Source organism: Lithobates pipiens, unplaced genomic scaffold (genome assembly GCF_037356315.1).
Source record: "Lithobates pipiens isolate NorthernLeopardFrog02 unplaced genomic scaffold, aLitPip1_a1.2 Scaffold_23, whole genome shotgun sequence".
NCBI classification, from domain to species: Eukaryota; Metazoa; Chordata; class Amphibia; order Anura; family Ranidae; genus Lithobates; species Lithobates pipiens.
Window position 1 is genome coordinate 333962516 of NW_027507785.1, and position 20423 is coordinate 333982938.

The following is a 20423-nucleotide window of genomic DNA, read 5'->3' on the forward strand; positions in this document are numbered from 1 at the left end:
TCATGACGGCTAAAGCTATTGTTTTTACAGCGCTCATCACAATAAAAGCAATAACAATGTAAAAAAAAAAAAAAAAAAATCCTGATCAATCCCCATAGTACAGTGTCATTATGACGACACTGAACTACTCTGATGACAGGATGTAAAAAGGAAAAAAAAAAAAAAAAGGAAGAAAAAGATTGGACAAGAATATATCCAGGAAATGGTTTTTATTTTGCTGAACTGTTCAACTAAGAGGAGTTTTTTTTGTACCCTCTCCACCTCACTGCCTTTCCATTTTATACTATGTGTTTAATATATATATATATATATATATATATATATATATATATATATATATATATATATATATATATATATATTGTATCTGAATAAAAATGCGCATGCCAGTGACAACTTTCATGCAGAATTCAGGTACATTGCATGAACTTTATTCTCAGAGTGATCTGACCACTGGGGGCACCACTCCACGAAGAAGAAAGAAGAAGAAAAAAAAAAAAAAAAGAAAAAAAAGATGGAGAAGAAAGGAAGAAGAAAAAAGATGGAGAAGAAAGGAAGAAAAAAAAGATGGAGAAGAAAGGAAGAAGAAAAAAGATGGAGAAGAAAGGAAGAAAAAAAAGATGGAGAAGAAAGGAAGAAGAAAAAAGATGGAGAAGAAAGGAAGAAAAAAAAGATGGAGAAGAAAGGAAGGAAAAAAAAGATGGAGAAGAAAGGAAGGAAAAAAAAGATGGAGAAGAAAGGAAGGAAAAAAAAGATGGAGAAGAAAGGAAGGAAAAAAAAGATGGAGAAGAAAGGAAGGAAAAAAAAGATGGAGAAGAAAGGAAGGAAAAAAAAGATGGAGAAGAAAGGAAGGAAAAAAAGATGGAGAAGAAAGGAAGAAAAAAAAGATGGAGAAGAAAGGAAGAAAAAAAAGATGGAGAAGAAAGGAAGAAAAAAAAGATGGAGAAGAAAGGAAGAAAAAAGGGAGGCGATAGGAAGAAAAAAGAAGAAAGGAAAAAAAGATGAAGAAAAGGAAGAAAAAAAAGATGGAGAAGAAAGGAAGAAAAAAAAAAAAAGGCAAAGAAAGAAAAAAAAAAAAAAAGGCAAAGAAAGAAAAAAGGAGAAGGAAGAAAAAAATAAAAAAAATAAAAAAAAGAGAAGAAAGGAAGAAAAAAAAAGAAAGAAGAAAGAAAGAAAATGAAGAAGAAAGGAAGAAAAAAAAAAGAAAGAAAGAAAGAAAGAAAGAAAGAAAGAAAGAAAGAAAGAAGAGCAATAAGAAGCAGACACAAACTCCTTGCACAGAAGCAGTCCTATAAGCAGAGAACACCCAGCCTATAATGAGCGATCTGTTCCCGCTGCAAAGTACAGAGGGCAGAGTTCACCTCCCGACCCGCTCATTCTCCCCGCCCGGTAAATGAATGTGAATAGAGGTTCTGGTGTTAAGTTTGGCTAAAGCTTTGACTTTTCAACACTGCAGAAAACGTCTCCCCTCTAATTCCAATAATTACCGGCATCCCCCAAACTTCCTCCACCTCTGCGAGGGATGCTGACAGGCTTGGCACGGGAGGCTGGAACTTTAGGTAGAGAGATACAAAGCCGCTCCACATCCATCCTAGGTGATCTGCTGGAAAATGCGCACAGCTTCCAGCACACCCCACGCATGGCCGCTGTTCAGACGAGGTGCAAAGGTGAAATGTACACGCCACTTAGCCGACACCTCCGCCGGGGATGGAGCCCGAGGTTTACTCTGACCTGCGAGGAACTATATACATTATATATAGGAGATCGGGGTACAGCCGTCTGCACACCGACACACTGTAACCCTGAAGGCGCAAGGAAAACTTCACCCACAGATGAGCCAATCCTTTCTATCTTTCACCAATTCGAAACGCTTCTTTTAACCTTCACCACCTGACTTATGGAGGGTTTTACCCCCCTTCATGACCATTTTATGTTATTTAGCACGGCACTGCACAAATTACTTTTTTTTTTTTTTGTTTTGTTGTTTTTTTTTTTTTTTTTTGTTTTTTTTTTTTACACAAATGAAGCTCTCTTTTGGTGGTGTTTTTTTTATTATATAAATATTTTATATAATATTATATTAATATTATTTATATAATATTTATAGAAAAACAAAAAGAAATACAATATTTTCTACTTTGTTATAAAATCAAATGCCTTAATAAATTTAGGACAAAATATATTCTGCTACATGTCTGTTTTTTTTTTTGTTTTTGTTTTTACCAAACAATATAGGTTTGTGTGAGGCTCGGTTCACACAGGGGGCGACACGAGGCGACACGACTTGCCGTGCCGCGACCTCAGCGGCGACTTGCAAATGACTTCTGTATAGAAGTCAATGCAAGTCGCCCGAGGTCGCCCAAAAGTAGTACAGGAACCTTTTTTCTAAGTCGGAGCAACTCGAGTCGCTCCTCTTAGAACGGTTCCGTAGTACAGAACGGGGGCAACTTGTCAGGTCGCGGCACGGCAAGTCGTGTCGCCCCCTGTGTGAACCGGCCCTAAAAGTTACAGGGTTGCGGCAAAGCGAGGTCGTGCAACTGTTTAATATGGCAGAGCCTGGGCCAGGTTTTCCCAGGAAACAAGCACACTATTGGCACAGGTGTATGCTGGCCTTTTAGGAGAGACAGAATAAGATCCGATTCACACTTGTGCAGGTTGAAGTTTGCATATTGCAGGTACATTTTGCGTTTTTCAATGCATACATCTTTAAAGCGGAGGTCCACCCTAAAGTGGACCTTCCGCTCATCGGAACCCCCCCCCCCCTCCGGCGCCACAATTGGCACCTTTCAGGGGGGAGGGGGGTGCAGGTACCTGTACAGTACAGGTATCTGCACCCACTTCCGGGATAGCTCTCTGCGGAAAGGGGCGTAGATTACACCCCTTTCCGAAAGTCCCCCCACTGCCTGCTGGGAAAACACACAGATCCCAGAGGCAGCGGGACCATCCTTATTGCGCAGCGCGACTCCCGCATGCGCAGTAGGGAACCGGGAAATGAAGCCGAAAGGCTCCACTTCCTGATTCCCATACCCAAGATGGCGGCGGCAGCACCCGAGCATCGCGGGCGCGCTGGACAGGTAAGTGTCACTATTTTAGAAGTCAGCAGCTGCAGTATTTGTAGCTGCTGGTTTTAAAAAAAATAAAAAAAATAAAAACGCAGATTCCCGGCGGACTCCCGCTTTAAACCATCAAAGTCTATGGAACAAAAAACCAGGAAAAAAAAACAAAAACAAACACTGACCCTTTCCAAAAAATGCACAGATGTGAACTACATCCATAGGAAACCATGTTAAATAGACTGTAGTGTGTTTCTTCAAAACTGAAAATGCACTAAAAAACACATTAGGTGTGAACCAGGGGGTCAGTGTGTGAAGAGAGCAGCGAGGGGATGCATATCTGCACTAAGCTGTCCAGGTCAGGACAGGCCAAGGCTCGAGTCAAAAAGAGATCAACTCTGGGAAGCTGCAAGACAGACGCAGAGCTGTGACTGTGTGTTTGATGGTCAGGAAGACCGAGGCAGGAGGGCTGAGCTGCAGGGCTCATAAAGAGATGCGTTTTGTTGCATCAATGATGAGAACCCCCTGCGTGGGAAGATATTCATATGAACTTTTTCTTTGTTTTAAATAAAAGTGGGCAGAAAAAAGCCCTGAGCTGGTATCAATAATATTTTAAGTAAAAGAGGATCCTAACGAGATGGAGCATTAATCTCCTCTGGAATAGCCCACACAGCTGTTTGTTTTATTCTCCTCGGATTTTTTACCATTGGCTCCGATACCCATGCAATACGATTGTTTATATGTATATATCTGTATCACACATTCTGTGAAGTTGCCTTTGCATTGTATGTCGCATACTACTAAATAAAAAAAAAATAAAAAAATAAAAAAGCCCTGAAAAGTCTTCTGGCGTGGAGTAATCTCGCGGTTTTGCACTACCAATGAGCTACAAAAATTCCCCAACTTCTCACAGCGTCTACAAACCATTGTATATATACACTGGAATTTATGCAGCTTATAGTGGGACTGGGAAAGGGTGGCGGGCAATTTGGGGCCAACAGACTATCTGGGAGTGTCACTGATGTCGTTAGTGACACTTGTACAGTGATAATACTATACACCAGAGGGGTCCCAAACTGGCGGCCCTCCAGCTGTTGCAAAACTACAATTCCCATGAGGCGTTGCAAGGCTGACAGTTACAAGAATGACTCCCACAGGCAGAGGCATGATGGGACTTGTAGTTTCACAACAGCTGGAGGGCTGCCAGTTGGAGACCCCCTGCTATACACTCACCCTGTACTAATGACACTGGCTTGAAAGAAGAAAATACCTAGAGGCAATCAAGGGGTTAACCGCGTGCCTAACAATGTGTGGGGCTTTTACTTTACCATCTGTTTTTTTTCCTCCCTGCTTTTCAGGGAGAAGAAACCGACAGATCACGGGTCAGGTAGGTACATCACAGATCACTGTTTCCTATGTACACCGAGTTCTGCGTGTTTGTAAACACTGCACACAGCTGCCGATCAGCTGACTTCAGCCAAAATTATTGGCCGAAATCAGCCGCCAAACTTCGGGCTGCATCCAATCACAGCGTGGGTCGGCGGGGAATGTTGTCATCCTAGGACAGGAAGTGCGTTACCGACAGGATAATCAGGTAAAAAACAAAGAAAAAAAAAAAAGAGAAAAGCTGCCGACATACAGGTACGGGATCGTGCCTGTAGCTGCCGCCCGCCGGCGGTATATTTACTCGTCGTTGTCGGTATGTGGTTAATGTATCAACAGCATTGAAAGGTAAGTTCATGTTTACAGGGAAAAAAAAAATGAAAAAGATGAACACTGTACACCCCTCCCCCGATGCCTGCTGTACTTACCTCTGGCGATGCTGTCAAAGCTCCCGCAGCCAGTCCAGGGGTCCAGGGATTTAAAATACTCGTCTATGTGCAGAGCTTCTGGGATGGGCCAGATCTCCAACAGCATTGACCAATCAAATTTGATCTGGGCTGTGAAATTAAAAACGGGAACTTCCTGGTCCCCCGGGAGATCCATCCGCAAATGAATGCCCCCCCAATATATACATTCAGTTCTGGCCTAGGGGGGTCACGCGCCTCCTTAAACATGCAGCAAATCACCAACCATACACACAGCTATACTGTCACTCTTCTCCTCCTGGTGCTTTGCCAACTGTCCCACAGAAAGCCAATTACCTGTAATGACTGAATTAGAAGAGTAAACACTTTGGCAGCTGGCACAGCACTGCCGACAAGGAGCTGTACCAATATGGCTTCCACGTTCGCTGGAATCAGACAAAGATGCCGGTGCGCTGTCAGGGAATCGTTTCCTCACCTGTGACTACAGGCGGGAATGCGCGGCCTTGGCTTCCAGCCGCGCTTCATTTGGCTGCCAGAAATTAGCATGAGATGATAATTAGCGATGTACAATTAGCTGAGTACACAGATCTGCCTCTGGATTCAATCTCTTCCTAGACCCGGGAGAGGGGAGCTGGCACTTCTCACACGCGGGTCTTCTATCTCCCGCCACACTGCGGTCTTCTCTTATCTGCCATTTTGGGCCCAGAAAGGCCGCTTTAGTCATTCAGCATCACTACACAAAATAGAAGATTTGTGATTGGTGCAGACGAAACAAGCTTGCCATCAATACTTCCGGATTCCGAAGGTTTGATACAAAAAACAACCAACGGTCATTTCATGTTTATCAATTGGGAGGATCAGCAACTCACATGCAGGAGAGGGCGCCATTCACAGGACATAGCACATGGGTGTGCCAGGCTACAGCTACATCCCTGGTGCCCCATGGGTGGCAAATTTCCCTGTAACAGGTGCTTATTAACTCCTTTCAGCTTTCTTTCGGTGGTATTTAAATCACCACTTGGTTATTTGTTTGTTGCAAAACGAAAGACAGAACATTTTTTTAAAATGTTATTCTTAGTTTGTTATAAAATTTTGCAAATAAGAAAAACTTTTCTTCTTCACTGAGGCAGCACTGATAGGCACCAATATACACTGATGGGCACTGGTGAGGCAGCACTGATGGGCACCAATATACACTGATGGGCACCAATATACACTGGTGGGCACTGGTGAGGCACCACTGATGGGCACTAATATACACTGATGGGCACTGGTGAGGTAGCACTGATGGGCACTAATATACACTGAAGGGCACTGGTGAGGCAGCACTGATGGGCAATGGTGAGGCAGCACTGATGGGCAATGGTGAGGCAGCACTGATGGGCACTAATATACACTGAAGGGCACTGGTGAGGCAGCACTGATGGGCACTGGTGAGGCAGCACGGATGGGCACTGGTGAGGCAGCACTGATGGGCACTAATATACACTGATGGGCACTGGTGAGGCACCACTGATGGGCACTAATATACACTGATGGGCACTGGTGAGGTAGCACTGATGGGCACTAATATACACTGAAGGGCACTGGTGAGGCAGCACTGATGGGCACTAATATACACTGAAGGGCACTGGTGAGGCAGCACTGATGGGCACTGGTGAGGCAGCACGGATGGGCACTGGTGAGGCAGCACGGATGGGCACTGGTGAGGCAGCACGGATGGGCACTGGTGAGGCAGCACGGATGGGCACTAATATACACTGATGGGCACTGGTGAGGCAGCACTGATGGGCACTAATATACACTGAAGGGCACTGGTGAGGCACCAATATACACTAATGGGCACCAATATACACTGATGGGCACTGGTGAGGCACCACTGATGGGCACTAATATACACTGATGGGCACTGGTGAGGCAGCACTGATGGGCACTAATATACACTGAAGGGCACTGGTGAGGTAGCACTGATGGGCACTGGTGAGGCAGCACTGATGGGCACTGGTGAGGCAGCACTGATGGGCACTGGTGAGGCAGCACTGATGGGCACTGGTGAGGCAGCACTGATGGGCACTAATATACACCGATAGGTACTAGTGAGGTGGCACTGATGGGCACCAATATACACTGATGGGCACTAATATATACTGATGGGCACCAATATACACTGATAGGTACTGGTGAGGCAGCACTGATGGGCACTAATATACACTGATGAGCACTGGTGAGGCGGCACTGATGGGCACTAATATACACTGATGGGCACTGATAATCAGTGTAAACTTTCAGTCAACCTTGCTGGTTAACGGCTCTTCTTTCCTCAGGGGAAGAAAGCCGATAACCGGCAAGTTTGTTTACATGTGATCAGCTTTGATTGGACACAGCTGATCACATGGTAAAGGGCCGCTGTGATTGGCCCTTTACTTCGATCTATAATCAGCTGTGTCCAAAAGGACACAGCGTGAGCCCTATGCGCCAGGGGGCACGCGGGAGGCTTGTTCTTGGAGGACGTCCACGGACGCCCTTCCCAGAACAAAAAAGTCATGCTGTAGCCGTCTTGCGGCTGTGGCGCAGTAATGAAGTGGTTAACACCTAAATCCAGGCTTAATGGCCCTATAAATAGTTAATAGGGGCCAAGCTGGGCACACCGTATAAACTGTATTCAGCCCTTGCTGTACACAGTATACAGAGCTGTATACTGGCAGTGTGACAGCAACTTCCCACCCTGCTTCCGGGACAAAACTGAGTGCTGCTCAGCCATTCACAGGAAGCTTCATATTCCACGAATACAAAGCCTTCTCCGATTGGCTGAGGCGGAACACGGTGCTGTATATTGTAAGCAGCCAAGACTACATGCAGTTCATGCAGCACGCCCAGCCAAGTGCACCTGTTAGTAAAGGAAATAGTTTGTTTGAGCTCAAGAAACTATTCAAAAAAAAAGGGACATTAAATGTGGAGTTTGGCTTTAAAAAAAGGAGCCGCCCCCAAAAGAACCGCCGGAATTCACAATGTAACAGGAAAGTTATTCAGCTATGCAAAGCGGCCGAATGATTCGTCTGCTCCAAAAGGTGAGAAATGAGGGAAATGAGGGATTACATTTCATAGCTGTAAAGTAATACAATCCGAGAAGATTGTTCCTGTGAATAAAATCCTTGTTTTGACTTTTTTTAATCATCCGTTGTTTCAGCTCAGTTCTGTTCTCCAGCGACGGCTGCGCGGCATTTCTCCTGATGGTGACAACAGTGGTCCAGGTCTGTGTAATGTGTGTTGAAATGGCCACTTGTTACTCTCCACTGGAGGCCCGTGTGACAGGGTGACGACACAGGAGCACAATTGGAAGACAATGACAGAGCGTTGTCACCCTATAAGAGGAAATACCTCAACATGGATGTTCAATGCATTACGAAAGCTGAAAAATTAGAAAAAAAACTGAAATTTAACCTGCTAAATTAGTGATTGTGGCAACAATCTACTACGAGTCACCCGTTCTAAATCTTGTGGACCCGCAGTGCCCATTATGAGGGGTTCTCACCATCCCTGTGCCGAGTTCCTGGGTCTATACACCCGCTGTGCCCATTATGAGGGGCTCCCACCATCCCTGTGCTGAGTTCCCGGGTCTGTACACCCGCTGTGCCCATTATGAGGAGTTCCCACCATCCCTGTGCTGAGTTCCCGGGTCTGTACACCCGCTGTGCCCATTATGAGGAGTTCCCACCATCCCTGTGCTGAGTTCCCGGGTCTGTACACCCGCTGTGCCCATTATGAAGGGCTCCCACCATCCCTGTGCTGAGTTCCCGGGTCTGTACACCCGCTGTACCCATTATGAGGAGTTCCCACCATCCCTGTGCTGAGTTCCTGGGTCTATACACCCGCTGTGCCCATTATGAGGGGCTCCCACCATCCCTGCGCTGAGTTCCCGGGTCTGTACACCCGCTGTGCCCATTATGAAGGGCTCCCACCATCCCTGCGCTGAGTTCCCGGGTCTTTACACCCGCTGTGCCCATTATGAAGGGCTCCCACCATCCCTGTGCTGAGTTCCCGGGTCTGTACACCCGCTGTGCCCATTATGAGGAGTTCCCACCATCCCTGTGCTGAGTTCCCGGGTCTGTACACCCGCTGTGCCCATTATGAGGAGTTCCCACCATCCCTGTGCTGAGTTCCCGGGTCTATACACCCGCTGTGCCCATTATGAGGGGCTCCCACCATCCCTGTGCTGAGTTCCCGGGTCTGTACACCCGCTGTACCCATTATGAGGAGTTCCCACCATCCCTGTGCTGAGTTCCCGGGTCTATACACCCGCTGTGCCCATTATGAGGGGCTCCCACCATCCCTGTGCTAAGTTCCCGGGACTGTACACCCGCTGTGCCCATTATGAGGAGTTCCCACCATCCCTGTGCTGAGTTCCCGGGTCTGTACACCCGCTGTGCCCATTATGAGGAGTTCCCACCATCCCTGTGCTGAGTTCCCGGGTCTGTACACCCGCTGTGCCCATTATGAAGGGCTCCCACCATCCCTGCGCTGAGTTCCCGGGTCTGTACACCCGCTGTGCCCATTATGAGGGGCTCCCACCATCCCTGTGCTGAGTTCCTGGGTCTATACACCCGCTGTGCCCATTATGAGGGGCTCCCACCATCCCTGTGCTGAGTTCCTGGGTCTATACACCCACTGTGCCCATTATGAGGGGCTCCCACCATCCCTGTGCTGAGTTCCTGGGTCTATACACCCGCTGTGCCCATTATGAGGGGCTCCCACCATCCCTGTGCTGAGTTCCTGGGTCTATACACCCACTGTGCCCATTATGAGGGGCTCCCACCATCCCTGCGCTGAGTTCCCGGGTCTGTACACCCGCTGTACCCATTATGAGGAGTTCCCACCATCCCTGTGCTGAGTTCCCGGGTCTATACACCCGCTGTGCCCATTATGAGGGGCTCCCACCATCCCTGTGCTAAGTTCCCGGGACTGTACACCCGCTGTGCCCATTATGAGGAGTTCCCACCATCCCTGTGCTGAGTTCCCGGGTCTGTACACCCGCTGTGCCCATTATGAGGAGTTCCCACCATCCCTGTGCTGAGTTCCCGGGTCTGTACACCCGCTGTGCCCATTATGAAGGGCTCCCACCATCCCTGCGCTGAGTTCCCGGGTCTGTACACCCGCTGTGCCCATTATGAGGGGCTCCCACCATCCCTGTGCTGAGTTCCTGGGTCTATACACCCGCTGTGCCCATTATGAGGGGCTCCCACCATCCCTGTGCTGAGTTCCTGGGTCTATACACCCACTGTGCCCATTATGAGGGGCTCCCACCATCCCTGCGCTGAGTTCCCGGGTCTGTGCACCCGCTGTGCCCATTATGAGGGGCTCCCACCATCCCTGTGCTGGAGTTCCCAGGTCTGTACACCCGCTGTGCCCATTATGACGGGTTCCCACCATCCCTGTGCTGAGTTCCCGGGTCTGTACACCCGCTGTGCCCATTATGAGGGGTTCCCACCATCCCTGCGCTGAGTTCCCGGGTCTGTACACCCGCTGTGCCCATTATGAGGGGTTCCCACCATCCCTGCGCTGAGTTCCCGGGTCTATACACCCGCTGTGCCCATTATAAGGGGCTCCCACCATCCCTGCGCTGAGTTCCAAGGTGGGTGACCATAAATAAAATAACTGTTGGGTGGACCGGCTCTTGAAGAAGTGAATGGCGGCCATCGCTGGAGGGCCAATGGGGGATGATCGCTGTGTAACAAAGAAGCTCTCACTCTCCTACTGCTCTGCATCAGCCAGGAAGAGATATTGTCCGGCTCTGACAGGTATAAAAAAAAAAAAAAAAAAATCTATTTTCCACTGTAAATTATTCAGCAGCGAGAATGTAAGAATGAATGATTTCTGGAGACTCTTGGACCACGGCTATGGATTTGCTTCACATGACCACCCATAAAGCGCAGGCCCCTGGAGCATACAAAACGCAATTTGCTCAAGTCACCGCAGAGCAAAAGATACAATTATAATCAGTAATTTTGTATGTTGCACCAACACCGCGCTCATCCCACCACGCCGCCGTGACTGAATCCCGCTAACTCCTTTTTCTTCCCTTCCACCTGATTAATGATCTTGTCCCGGTGATTGATGAGCCACCCCAGCAGATTAGAGTCTTCTGTTCCACCCACCTTCCCCAGCAACCGCCCCCTCCCCCCCCCCCCCTCCCTTCCTAGAGGTCCCAACCACAAGCAGGGCTGGAAATATTAGAGAATTATTAAATAAACATTGGTACGTCATGTCTCTTCCTATAGCACTCGGCACTCTCCCGGCCGTTGCTGTCCTGTTTGCTTTCATGCTGACACCAAACAGCTGGAGTGATTCATGGAGAGGTTGGCACAGGCGCCGCGTGTCATACATCATACCCGGGCAGCCAGCTCCCTGCCCTGACGGAGATAAACTCATCGACCGCAAGCAGCTGGAATGAATTTATGACAACACAAAATTGAGGAAAACAAATGAGAGGTGACCTGCCGGGCGAGTCACCCCGAGCGCGTCCCCTGGCCTGCAATCTAGTTTGGTGGCAAAAAGCAAAAATTGAACGGTGACACCGTGAATTAAGATTCTGCCCCGTGACCCCGAAGGAGGAGGAGGAGGAGGAACTGGAAGGCGAATGTCTTTCTGCAAGTTGGCGAGAACGCTGCCGATACAATCTACCGATTCCTGAACCCTCGCAACGTGGACGAATCACGGCAATGTGGACGAATCACGGCAATGTGGACGAATCACGGCATGTATAGTTTAACTGGCTGCGACTGTTCGATGTGCCGCACACACACCAAAAAATGTCAAAGTACACATATATAGCACACCCCGTCCTACTGTCCCAGCAATTTCTGACTGTCAAAATGACAGCCGGGGAGTTGATGTGTAAATAAAGCAGTTGTAGAATTTGTGTCCTACAAAAACATGACCACCTGACACGGTTTATAAACACTGATGAGATAGAGATGGAAAGTAACATTGTTTATAAACATTGTGCAGATAAAAAGCAGCATGCATCTCTCGTCTGATCATTGTTTATAAACAAAGTAACATGGTTTATAAACCTTGTTCATATTTGGGAAGAGATACACAAAGTAACATTGTTTACAAAACATTGATGAGAGCTACAATGCAACATTGTTACTTCTGAACCCATGTTGTTTCATCAAGCAACCTGACAAGTTGTATTTAAATAATTTCAACTATTCCCTTAAAGCGGAGGTCCACCCTAAAATGGACCTTCCGCTCATCGGAACCCTCCCCCCCTCCGGCGCCACAATTGGCACCTTTCAGGGGGGAGGGGGGGTGCAGTTACCTGGATAATCCAGGTAACTGCACCCACTTCCGGGATAGCTCTCTGCGGAAAGGGGCGTAGATTACGCCCCTTTCCGCAAGTGCCCGTCCCTTCCCGCAAGTGCCCCGCTGCCTGCTGGGAAACGCACAGATCCCAGAGGCAGCGGGGTCCATCCTTATTCTCGCGCATGCGCAGTAGGGAACCGGGAAATGAAGCCGAAAGGCTCCATTTCCTGATTCCCATACCCAAGATGGCGGCGGCAGAACCCGAGTGACGATCTAAAGATCGGCTTCGGGTGCCGACATCGCGGGCGCGCTGGACAGGTAAGTGTCACAATTTTAAAAGTCAGCAGCTGCAGTATTTGTAGCTGCTGGCTTTAAAAAAAAAAAAAAAAAAAAAAAAAAAACGCGGAGTCCCGGCGGACTCCCGCTTTAATAGCCCCTTGTTTAACTTAAAGTGGAGGGCCATCATGAAAAAAAAAAAATACATAAAAAATTAGAAAAAAATAAATCATAAAAAAAAAATAAAAATTTTTAATTTTTTTTTACTTACCAGAAATGCCTGTTGCTAGGCACATGATCCTAATCTGCCTCTTCCTCCTTCGCGGAGATCTTCTTTCTTCTCTCCTCCATGCGGCGTCTTCTGGGTAATGGGTCGCGCTGTGTTCTGGGAACTGTGTGTCGCGCGCCCCATTCACAAAGCGCTGCGCGACTCGCGCATGCGCAGTAGGAAACTGCCGGGCAGTGAAGTCGCAAGGCTCCACTGCCTGTTTCCCTTAGATCGAATGGCGGCGCCGGGACCCGAGAGACGGGTCGGCCTCAGGCGGCCGACATCGCGGGCACCCTGGACAGGTAAGTTGGCTTATTAAGTCAGCAGCTACAAGGTTTGCAGCTGCTGACTTTTTTTTTTAACCGGCCCTCCTCTTTAATTCGCCCTAATTAATGCCGCCTTCTTCTGGCCATTTTTCCTGTTTTTTTCTTTTTCGAAAACATTAATATTTATTTTTTCTTACTTTGTATTTGTGCGTTACTTTTTTCTTTTTAGGGTCGCATTTAGCATTTACAGGAGGTGGGGTCCTTCTTCGGGTGTCCACATGACTGCCTGTGTTTTGTGGAGATTTCCTATTGTTTGTCCAGCGTTGGGGGGTTCTCTCAGGATCCAAAAGAGCAATCGGACTTATGGCCTCACCGGGCACATCAGCAACTTTGGATTAGTTCAGTGGTCCCCTGCACCCGGGGACAGCAGACGAAAGGTCAAAGTACTTTGCCTCACAAGATGAGGTAGGAAAAAAAAAAAATAATAAAAAAAAAAATCATGCAGGCGGTCAGGGTTGGCCCATATGCCCGGAGACATGTTTTAAAATACATTTCCATCCATCTAACCTCTTGCCGGCCCTCCGCAGTACAGATACAGAAAACAGGCGACTCACACAGGTACCTGTACGTGGCAGGTCTTCCGGTATCAGGGCGTGACCCCCCCCCCCCCCCCAACGCTGTGATTGAGCACACCGGGACTTAGTCAGCAGGTCCTGCCCAACGATTCACGCCCCGGGACCGGCTGATCGGCTGTGTCCAATCACGGCCCAGAGCCCTGCGTTGACAAACACAGAGATTTGGACACAGGTTACAATCTCTGTTTCTTCTCCCTCACAGAAGAAACAAAAGGGATCTTTAGTAAAAAGACCACATACACACATCGCACATTATTAGGCACACATTTAACCCCTTGATTGCCCCCTAGATGTTAACCCCTTCCCAGCCAGTGTCATTAGTACAGTGTATGGTATTTTTACTAATCACTGTATTGGCGTCACTGGCGACATGGAAATTTATAGATAAGCAACTCCTATCCTCATACTGATTAGTGGTTCCAATTAAATTAATAATAACTACTGCAGTAGGGAATAGACACAAAAGATACACTCCGCATCTTTCCAAAGAACTGTTCTGTTTTATTATTACACAATTAAAAGGTTTTTATACACATGATTATGTAGATATCACATTAATATTACAATTGTACTTTTATAGTAAACAAGGGGCGTAACATAGGCAGGCTAATTCTAATCAGGACTCGAAAGAATGCAAACATGTAATGAAAGCACTATTAGTGCCTTGTGCACAGTGAGGGAAGTGCGCAATACATACAGTTATATAAAAAGGAATTTACTAATTTCCTTTACAGTCTCCTCTCTTTTGAGCAATGACCATACCTGCTATCACCTTTAACCTGGAACCTTCACACGCTTAGGTGAAGCTGGTCCCTGGCAGAGGCAAAACTCCACTGTGGAGAATATAATAGCTGGGCAGCTTTTTTGGAAAGTTGCGGAGTGTATCTTGTGTGTCTGTTCCTTACAGCAGTAGTTATTAATTTGGAAACACTAATCAATATGAGGATAGGAGTTGCCTCTCTCTAAAGTTCCATGTCACTGGTGATGTCAGCGGCAGTTCGTTCCCACAAAGTGTCAGTTAGTGTCATATTGGCTGCCGCACTATCACAGATAGATAGATATATATATCTATCTATATCTATATCTCACAAATTCCAGTAAATATCCAATAGTTTGTGGACGCTATAACCTTCAAGCAAACCAAAATCAATAATGGGATTGCTTAACCACATGCTGACCGACGCACGTCGATATATGTCGGCAGAATGGCACGGGCAGGCAAATGGGCATACAGGTACTTCCCTTTAAATTTGTCGCTGTGCCAACGCGTGCACGCCGGTTGGGACCTCCGTGAGTCTGATCGCGGGTCCCGCACACTCGATCGCCATGGGGATACCAGCGATCGTTTCACGGGGGGAGGAAGAACGGGGAGATGCTAATGTAAACAAGCATTTCCCCGTTCTGCCTAGTGACAGTTTCACTGATCTCTGCGCCCTGTGTTTGGAGCAGAGATCAGTGACGTGTCATACACAGCCACGCCCCCCCCCCCCCCCCCCCCAAGTTAGAATCACTCCTCAGGGCACACTTAAACCCTACACTGCCACCTAGTGGTTAATCCCTTCACTGTCGCTCTTTTTTTTTTGTTTATAGAGCAAAAAATAAAAACTGCAGGAGGTGATCAAATACCACCAAAAGAAAGCTATTTGTGGAAAAAAAAAAAAAAAGCATGTAAATTTTGTTTGGGAGCCACGTTGCGCAATTGTCAGTTAAAGCGACGCTGTGCCAAAATCGCAAAAAGTGCTCTGGTCTTTGGCCAGCAAAATGGTCCGGGGCTTAAGTGGTTAATGTTTTTTATTTTTTTTTTAACCAAAGACATGCAGCAGAATACATCTTGGCTAAAATTTATGAAGAATTATTATTTTTTTTTTTTTTATTTATTGGATGGATGTTTTGTAGCAGAATGTAAACCTGGCCAATCAGGTTCAGTCATCAAATGACAGGAAGCATCTAATTGTTTCCTTCAGCCGTATTATATATATATATATATATATATATATATACACACACACACACACTAAATTATATATATATATATATATATATATATATATATATATATATATATATATATATATATATATATAAATATATATAATATAATATAATATAATATAATATAATATAATATATATATATATATATATATATATATATATATATATATATATATATATATACACACACACACACACACACATACATACACACATACATACATACATACATAAAAATACATACACACATTATATATAAAAAATACAAACACACAAAAATATAAAATAAACCCAGTGATGATCAAATACCACCAAAAGAAAGCTTTATTTGTGAGTAAAAAAAACAAAACAAAAAAACAAAAAGGATACAGCATTGCATGACCGTTCAATTACCAGATGAAGTAGTGCAGTGCTGAATAGCAAAAAAAATGACCTGGTCATGAAGGCGGTAAAACCTTTTGGAGCTGATGTGATTAATTAAGAGTGACATTTCCCTAAACCCACATGGTTTCTGGAAACATTCATTGGCCCCCTACAACAAATCTGCAGAGGAACGACAGGCGATTGGGGACCCCCAAGTCCCCGGGAACAGCTGCGGCTCATGACAAGGGGTCAATGCTGACCCACCGCTGCAGATAATCAGGCTCATTAGCCGCGTGCATTCCTCCCCACCCCCGGTCACAGGATGCATAATGACTGCGAGTAGATTTTCACAATGAGGCGATCGCTCAAGAAGAGAGAAGACGCTCTGACACAGGTGATGAAGCAAAGCTCGCTAAACGCATTTGTTTTGGTAAATGTTAATCGTGTGGCTGAAAACGTGAAACAATAAAAAAAAAAAAAAAAAAAAAAAAAAAAACGCGGCAGGATTTCTTTTTAGGAGAACGCGCGGCACCGTGTTATGAAAAATGAAGGCGCTCAGGGCCTAGCCTAAGAACTCGACGCCTCTGCCAGCACCACAAGGAAACAAGAAAAAATGAAACCAATTTAGCTCCAGATTAAGAAACAGAAACTGGAGATGAATCAATTTAGCCTGCCGGGCCGGGTCGCCATATATCACGGCTCAGCGGCGGAGTAGTTAGCAGGCAGATGGTTGCCGAGCCCTCCCTCGCTAAGGCCTGGGCCTAGTCATCAATTCATTTAACAGATACACTCACACACACACACACACATCCACCTGGGGCAGAATGTCCGAGCAGGCGCAGGCTGGAACTATTTATTACCGGGAAATCCAGTCTTCCTAAGATAGTAATAAGACTGTCCCATGAGGAGGACGACTGATGACTCCGGAGTGCGGAGGGGACATCACACCGGCAGTGATGAATGGGACCTGCACCATCTATCACTAGATATCAACAACTCAACTACAACTAGCCGTGTCTTCACATGGATCTCCGGGAAGGATAAACGGGAAGCCAAAATTATTCTGGCGGTGTCACGTCACCGGCTGAAATCCGGATCATCAATAACATTTTCAGGTTTAATTTATCTTCAAAAAAGGCACCGAAAGGCTTTAGTTTTCCTCTTTATCCAAAACGGTGACACCGCCGGGGAACGAGAAAAACACATTTAGAAGATAAACTCCGTACATAACCAGGATAAAAAAAAAAAGTGTATAGGATACAACCATGGAAGTCCGCTTGATGACTCGTCCTTTTCTGGCACTTTTTTGTGAAAAAATTACTTACAACTCCAAAAAAAAAAAAAAAAATATATATATATATATTGCTTACAACACCCCCCAAAAAAAAAAAAATTGTATTATATATATATATATATATATATATATATATATATATATATATATATATATATATATATATATATATATATATATATATATATATATAATAATTTTTTATTTTTTGGGGGAGTTGTAAGCAATATATATATATATATATTATTTTTTTTTTGGGAGTTGTAAGTAATTTTTTCACAAAAAAGTGACAGAAAAGGACGAGTCTTCATGCGGTCTTTCAAATGCAATAAAAAAATAAAAAAAATAAAAAAAAAAACTACTTTAAGGAATTAAAAAAATAAAATAAAAAACAACCTACCGGTAAAGTTAGCCCATTTTTTTTGTATAATGTGAAATATTTTACATCACGAGAATTGTGACCTTTTCATTCTAAGCAAAAAATGTTGGCCAGAATCGTGCAGCTCTAAATTATATATATATATAAATAAAAATAATATATTAGAATTATAATATATATCTATATCTAGATATCTAGAGATATATATCTATATATATAATATATTAAGAATATCTATATATATAATATATTAGAATATCTATATATATAATATATTAGAATATCTATATTATATATATATATATTATATATATATATATATATATATATATATATATATAGATATAGATATAGATATATATAGATATATATATATATATATACCCTAGAGAATAAAATGACCATCGTTGCAATTTTTCAAGAAAGCTCATCAAATGTCACACGATATGTGCGCTGCGGTCTTTCAAACGCAATCGTTTGAGAAAATATACACTTGAATGAATTAAATTAATTAAAAAAAAATAAATAAATAAAAAAACAAACACACACACTCTATATTTACCCCAGTTTTTTTTGTAAAATGTGAAAGATGAGGTTACGCCAATTAGATACGTACCATGTTAGGTCTAAATTATTACGCACGCTTGATCACTTTTATTCCTTTTCCAAGGAATGTAAACATCCCTTGTAACAGAAATGAGCATGAAGGGTCCTCTTAAAGAGGAACTGCAGTCTTCTCACATAATTTGTAATAAAAACTATTCTTTGCCATTCTGAAGCTTCCCTCCAAACACTTGGCATGTTATTTTATATATAACTGTGATTCTGTACTTGCCAAATATGTTGCAGTAATCTCCTTCCACTGAGTCTGTCAGCAGCCATTTTAACTGTGGGCAGCTGAAGCTGCTGCCTGTTCCCTTCCTGGATTTACACAGAGGCACGCCTCCAGCTCTGCAGCTCTCATTGGCCTTCTTATGACCACCCCCCCCCCACATGGCAACTCTCACTTGAGTGATAAGAGAGCTGTGCATGATGTCCTAAGCCTGGGCTAATGACCCAGACAAAAAACAGGAAGTGGGCTGTATGAGGTATTTACAGGCATAAAAAAAAAAAAAAAAAAAAAAAAGGTTTTACTATCCAAACAAGGGCAGAAGATTTAACAGATGAAAAGACCCCTAGATCTCACATTTACCTTTAAAAGCTAAAACGAATCCTGTCCATCTGTCCGTGGACTGGAAGTGATGTCGGAGGTCGCTCCGGTCCTCCAAGGGCATAGAGCTGAGTGGGGGAGGGGCTAGCTTGCTCTCACTCAGCTTCCCGCCTAGCCATTGGCCGCATCAGATCGGTTCCAAGCTCGGAATCGACCGGGAAGTGGTGGGAGCACCTCTCCCGTTGCCTATAAAAGTGATCTCGCAGTGAAGGGGCCAACTTTTATCTGAAAGCCGGCCGCCTAAGGAAAAAGAACAATACCGGGGTCATTGCAGCTAGCTGCTGTCATAACAGTATTTAACGTCGGCGTAATGAGGTACAGTCCCAGTTAGGCGGGTGGCAATCGGTTAAAGAGACCCTGTCACCTTACCCATTCAGATCCAAAAGACAACTGTTCTCTTTCCCTGAACAGAGATAAGAGCGTCTCATTACTGCAAGGTTTCAGCCTAGGTGTCCATGAACTCCATTAACACAATTAACCTTTGTTTGGGTGTTCAGAGACGTTACATTTCTTTTCTGCTTGGTTTATTCAATTGCTGAACTTACACACACTCTGGATGCTCGGGGTCACTACTCAACTTTTCTATGTCGCTGTTCTTGCATGTTTTCTGCATGGCCTCCAGTTTACTGTTCTCCCCGTTACTCGTGGATGGCATTTCTAGAAGGAGACAGCGAGACAAACATTACCAATAACCTATAATAAGAGTACGGCGGCTGACACTGCAGAACTCTCTTTGCGGACATGCTAGTTTCTGGCTGCCATGCTACTCTAAAGGCCTTAAAGCTTTCTAGCAGCACTACACTGATCAGTAGCTGCGACTTCACTCCGAGAACTTCTGCCAGATCACTCAAAGTACCAGAGGTGGAGACCGCCAAGTAAAGAAGTACTCTGCGGATGACGGCAGCAGGGACCGCCCCTTTATATCTCAAACTGCCCCTCCCACATTTACACCATTCACCATTCCTCTACTTATCTGTGTGTCTTCAACAGAACAAGAATGTTATTACTGGATGTCCCCTGTGTGTATTACCATGCTACAGTGCATCACAATACACACACCGGGTATGCCTTCTAGATTCGGGAACATTGTCCCTATACCGGCCACTCCAAACCATCTGACAGTATTTTGTATTTCTAACGACATCTGAATGTGTGTGTCTGGGAATACGAGAGACGTCTCCATATTGATCGCTCGCCGTGTTACGAGTTACAGACAGACAGAGCCGACACTCACCATCACTGGCCCACTTGGAGAATTTCTGTTGTTACTCTGGTGCTGGGCGTCCCACCACTGCAAGAAGAAACATTTGATTAGCATTACATTAGTAAGGATTCAACATGTATCAATACATGAGAAACAATCGGCTTCTTTACCTTCAAAGCAATGAGAGAAGAAGAAGAAGAAAGAAGAAGAAAGAAGAAGAAAGAAGAAGAAAGAAGAAGAAAGAAGAAGAAAGAAGAAGAAAGAAGAAGAAAGAGAAAAAGAAAAAGAAAAAGAAAAAGAAAGAAAAAGAGGAAGAGGAAGAGGAAGAGGAAGAGGAAGAGGAGAATGGAGAAGGAGAAGGAGAAGGA

The 20423-nt window shown here is 44.9% G+C and overlaps 1 protein-coding gene across 1 annotated transcript in view; it reads right to left on the reverse strand.

The window, feature by feature from the left end:
• RNF220 (ring finger protein 220) overlaps positions 1-20423 on the reverse strand; it is a gene marked incomplete at its 5' end in the record, with an annotated part of 71103 nt that overhangs the window by 18111 nt on the left and 32569 nt on the right. The window contains 3 exon segments of the mRNA XM_077450745.1: positions 19430-19508; positions 20086-20107; positions 20109-20142. Of these exon segments, the coding sequence (XP_077306871.1) occupies positions 19430-19508; positions 20086-20107; positions 20109-20142 (135 nt within the window).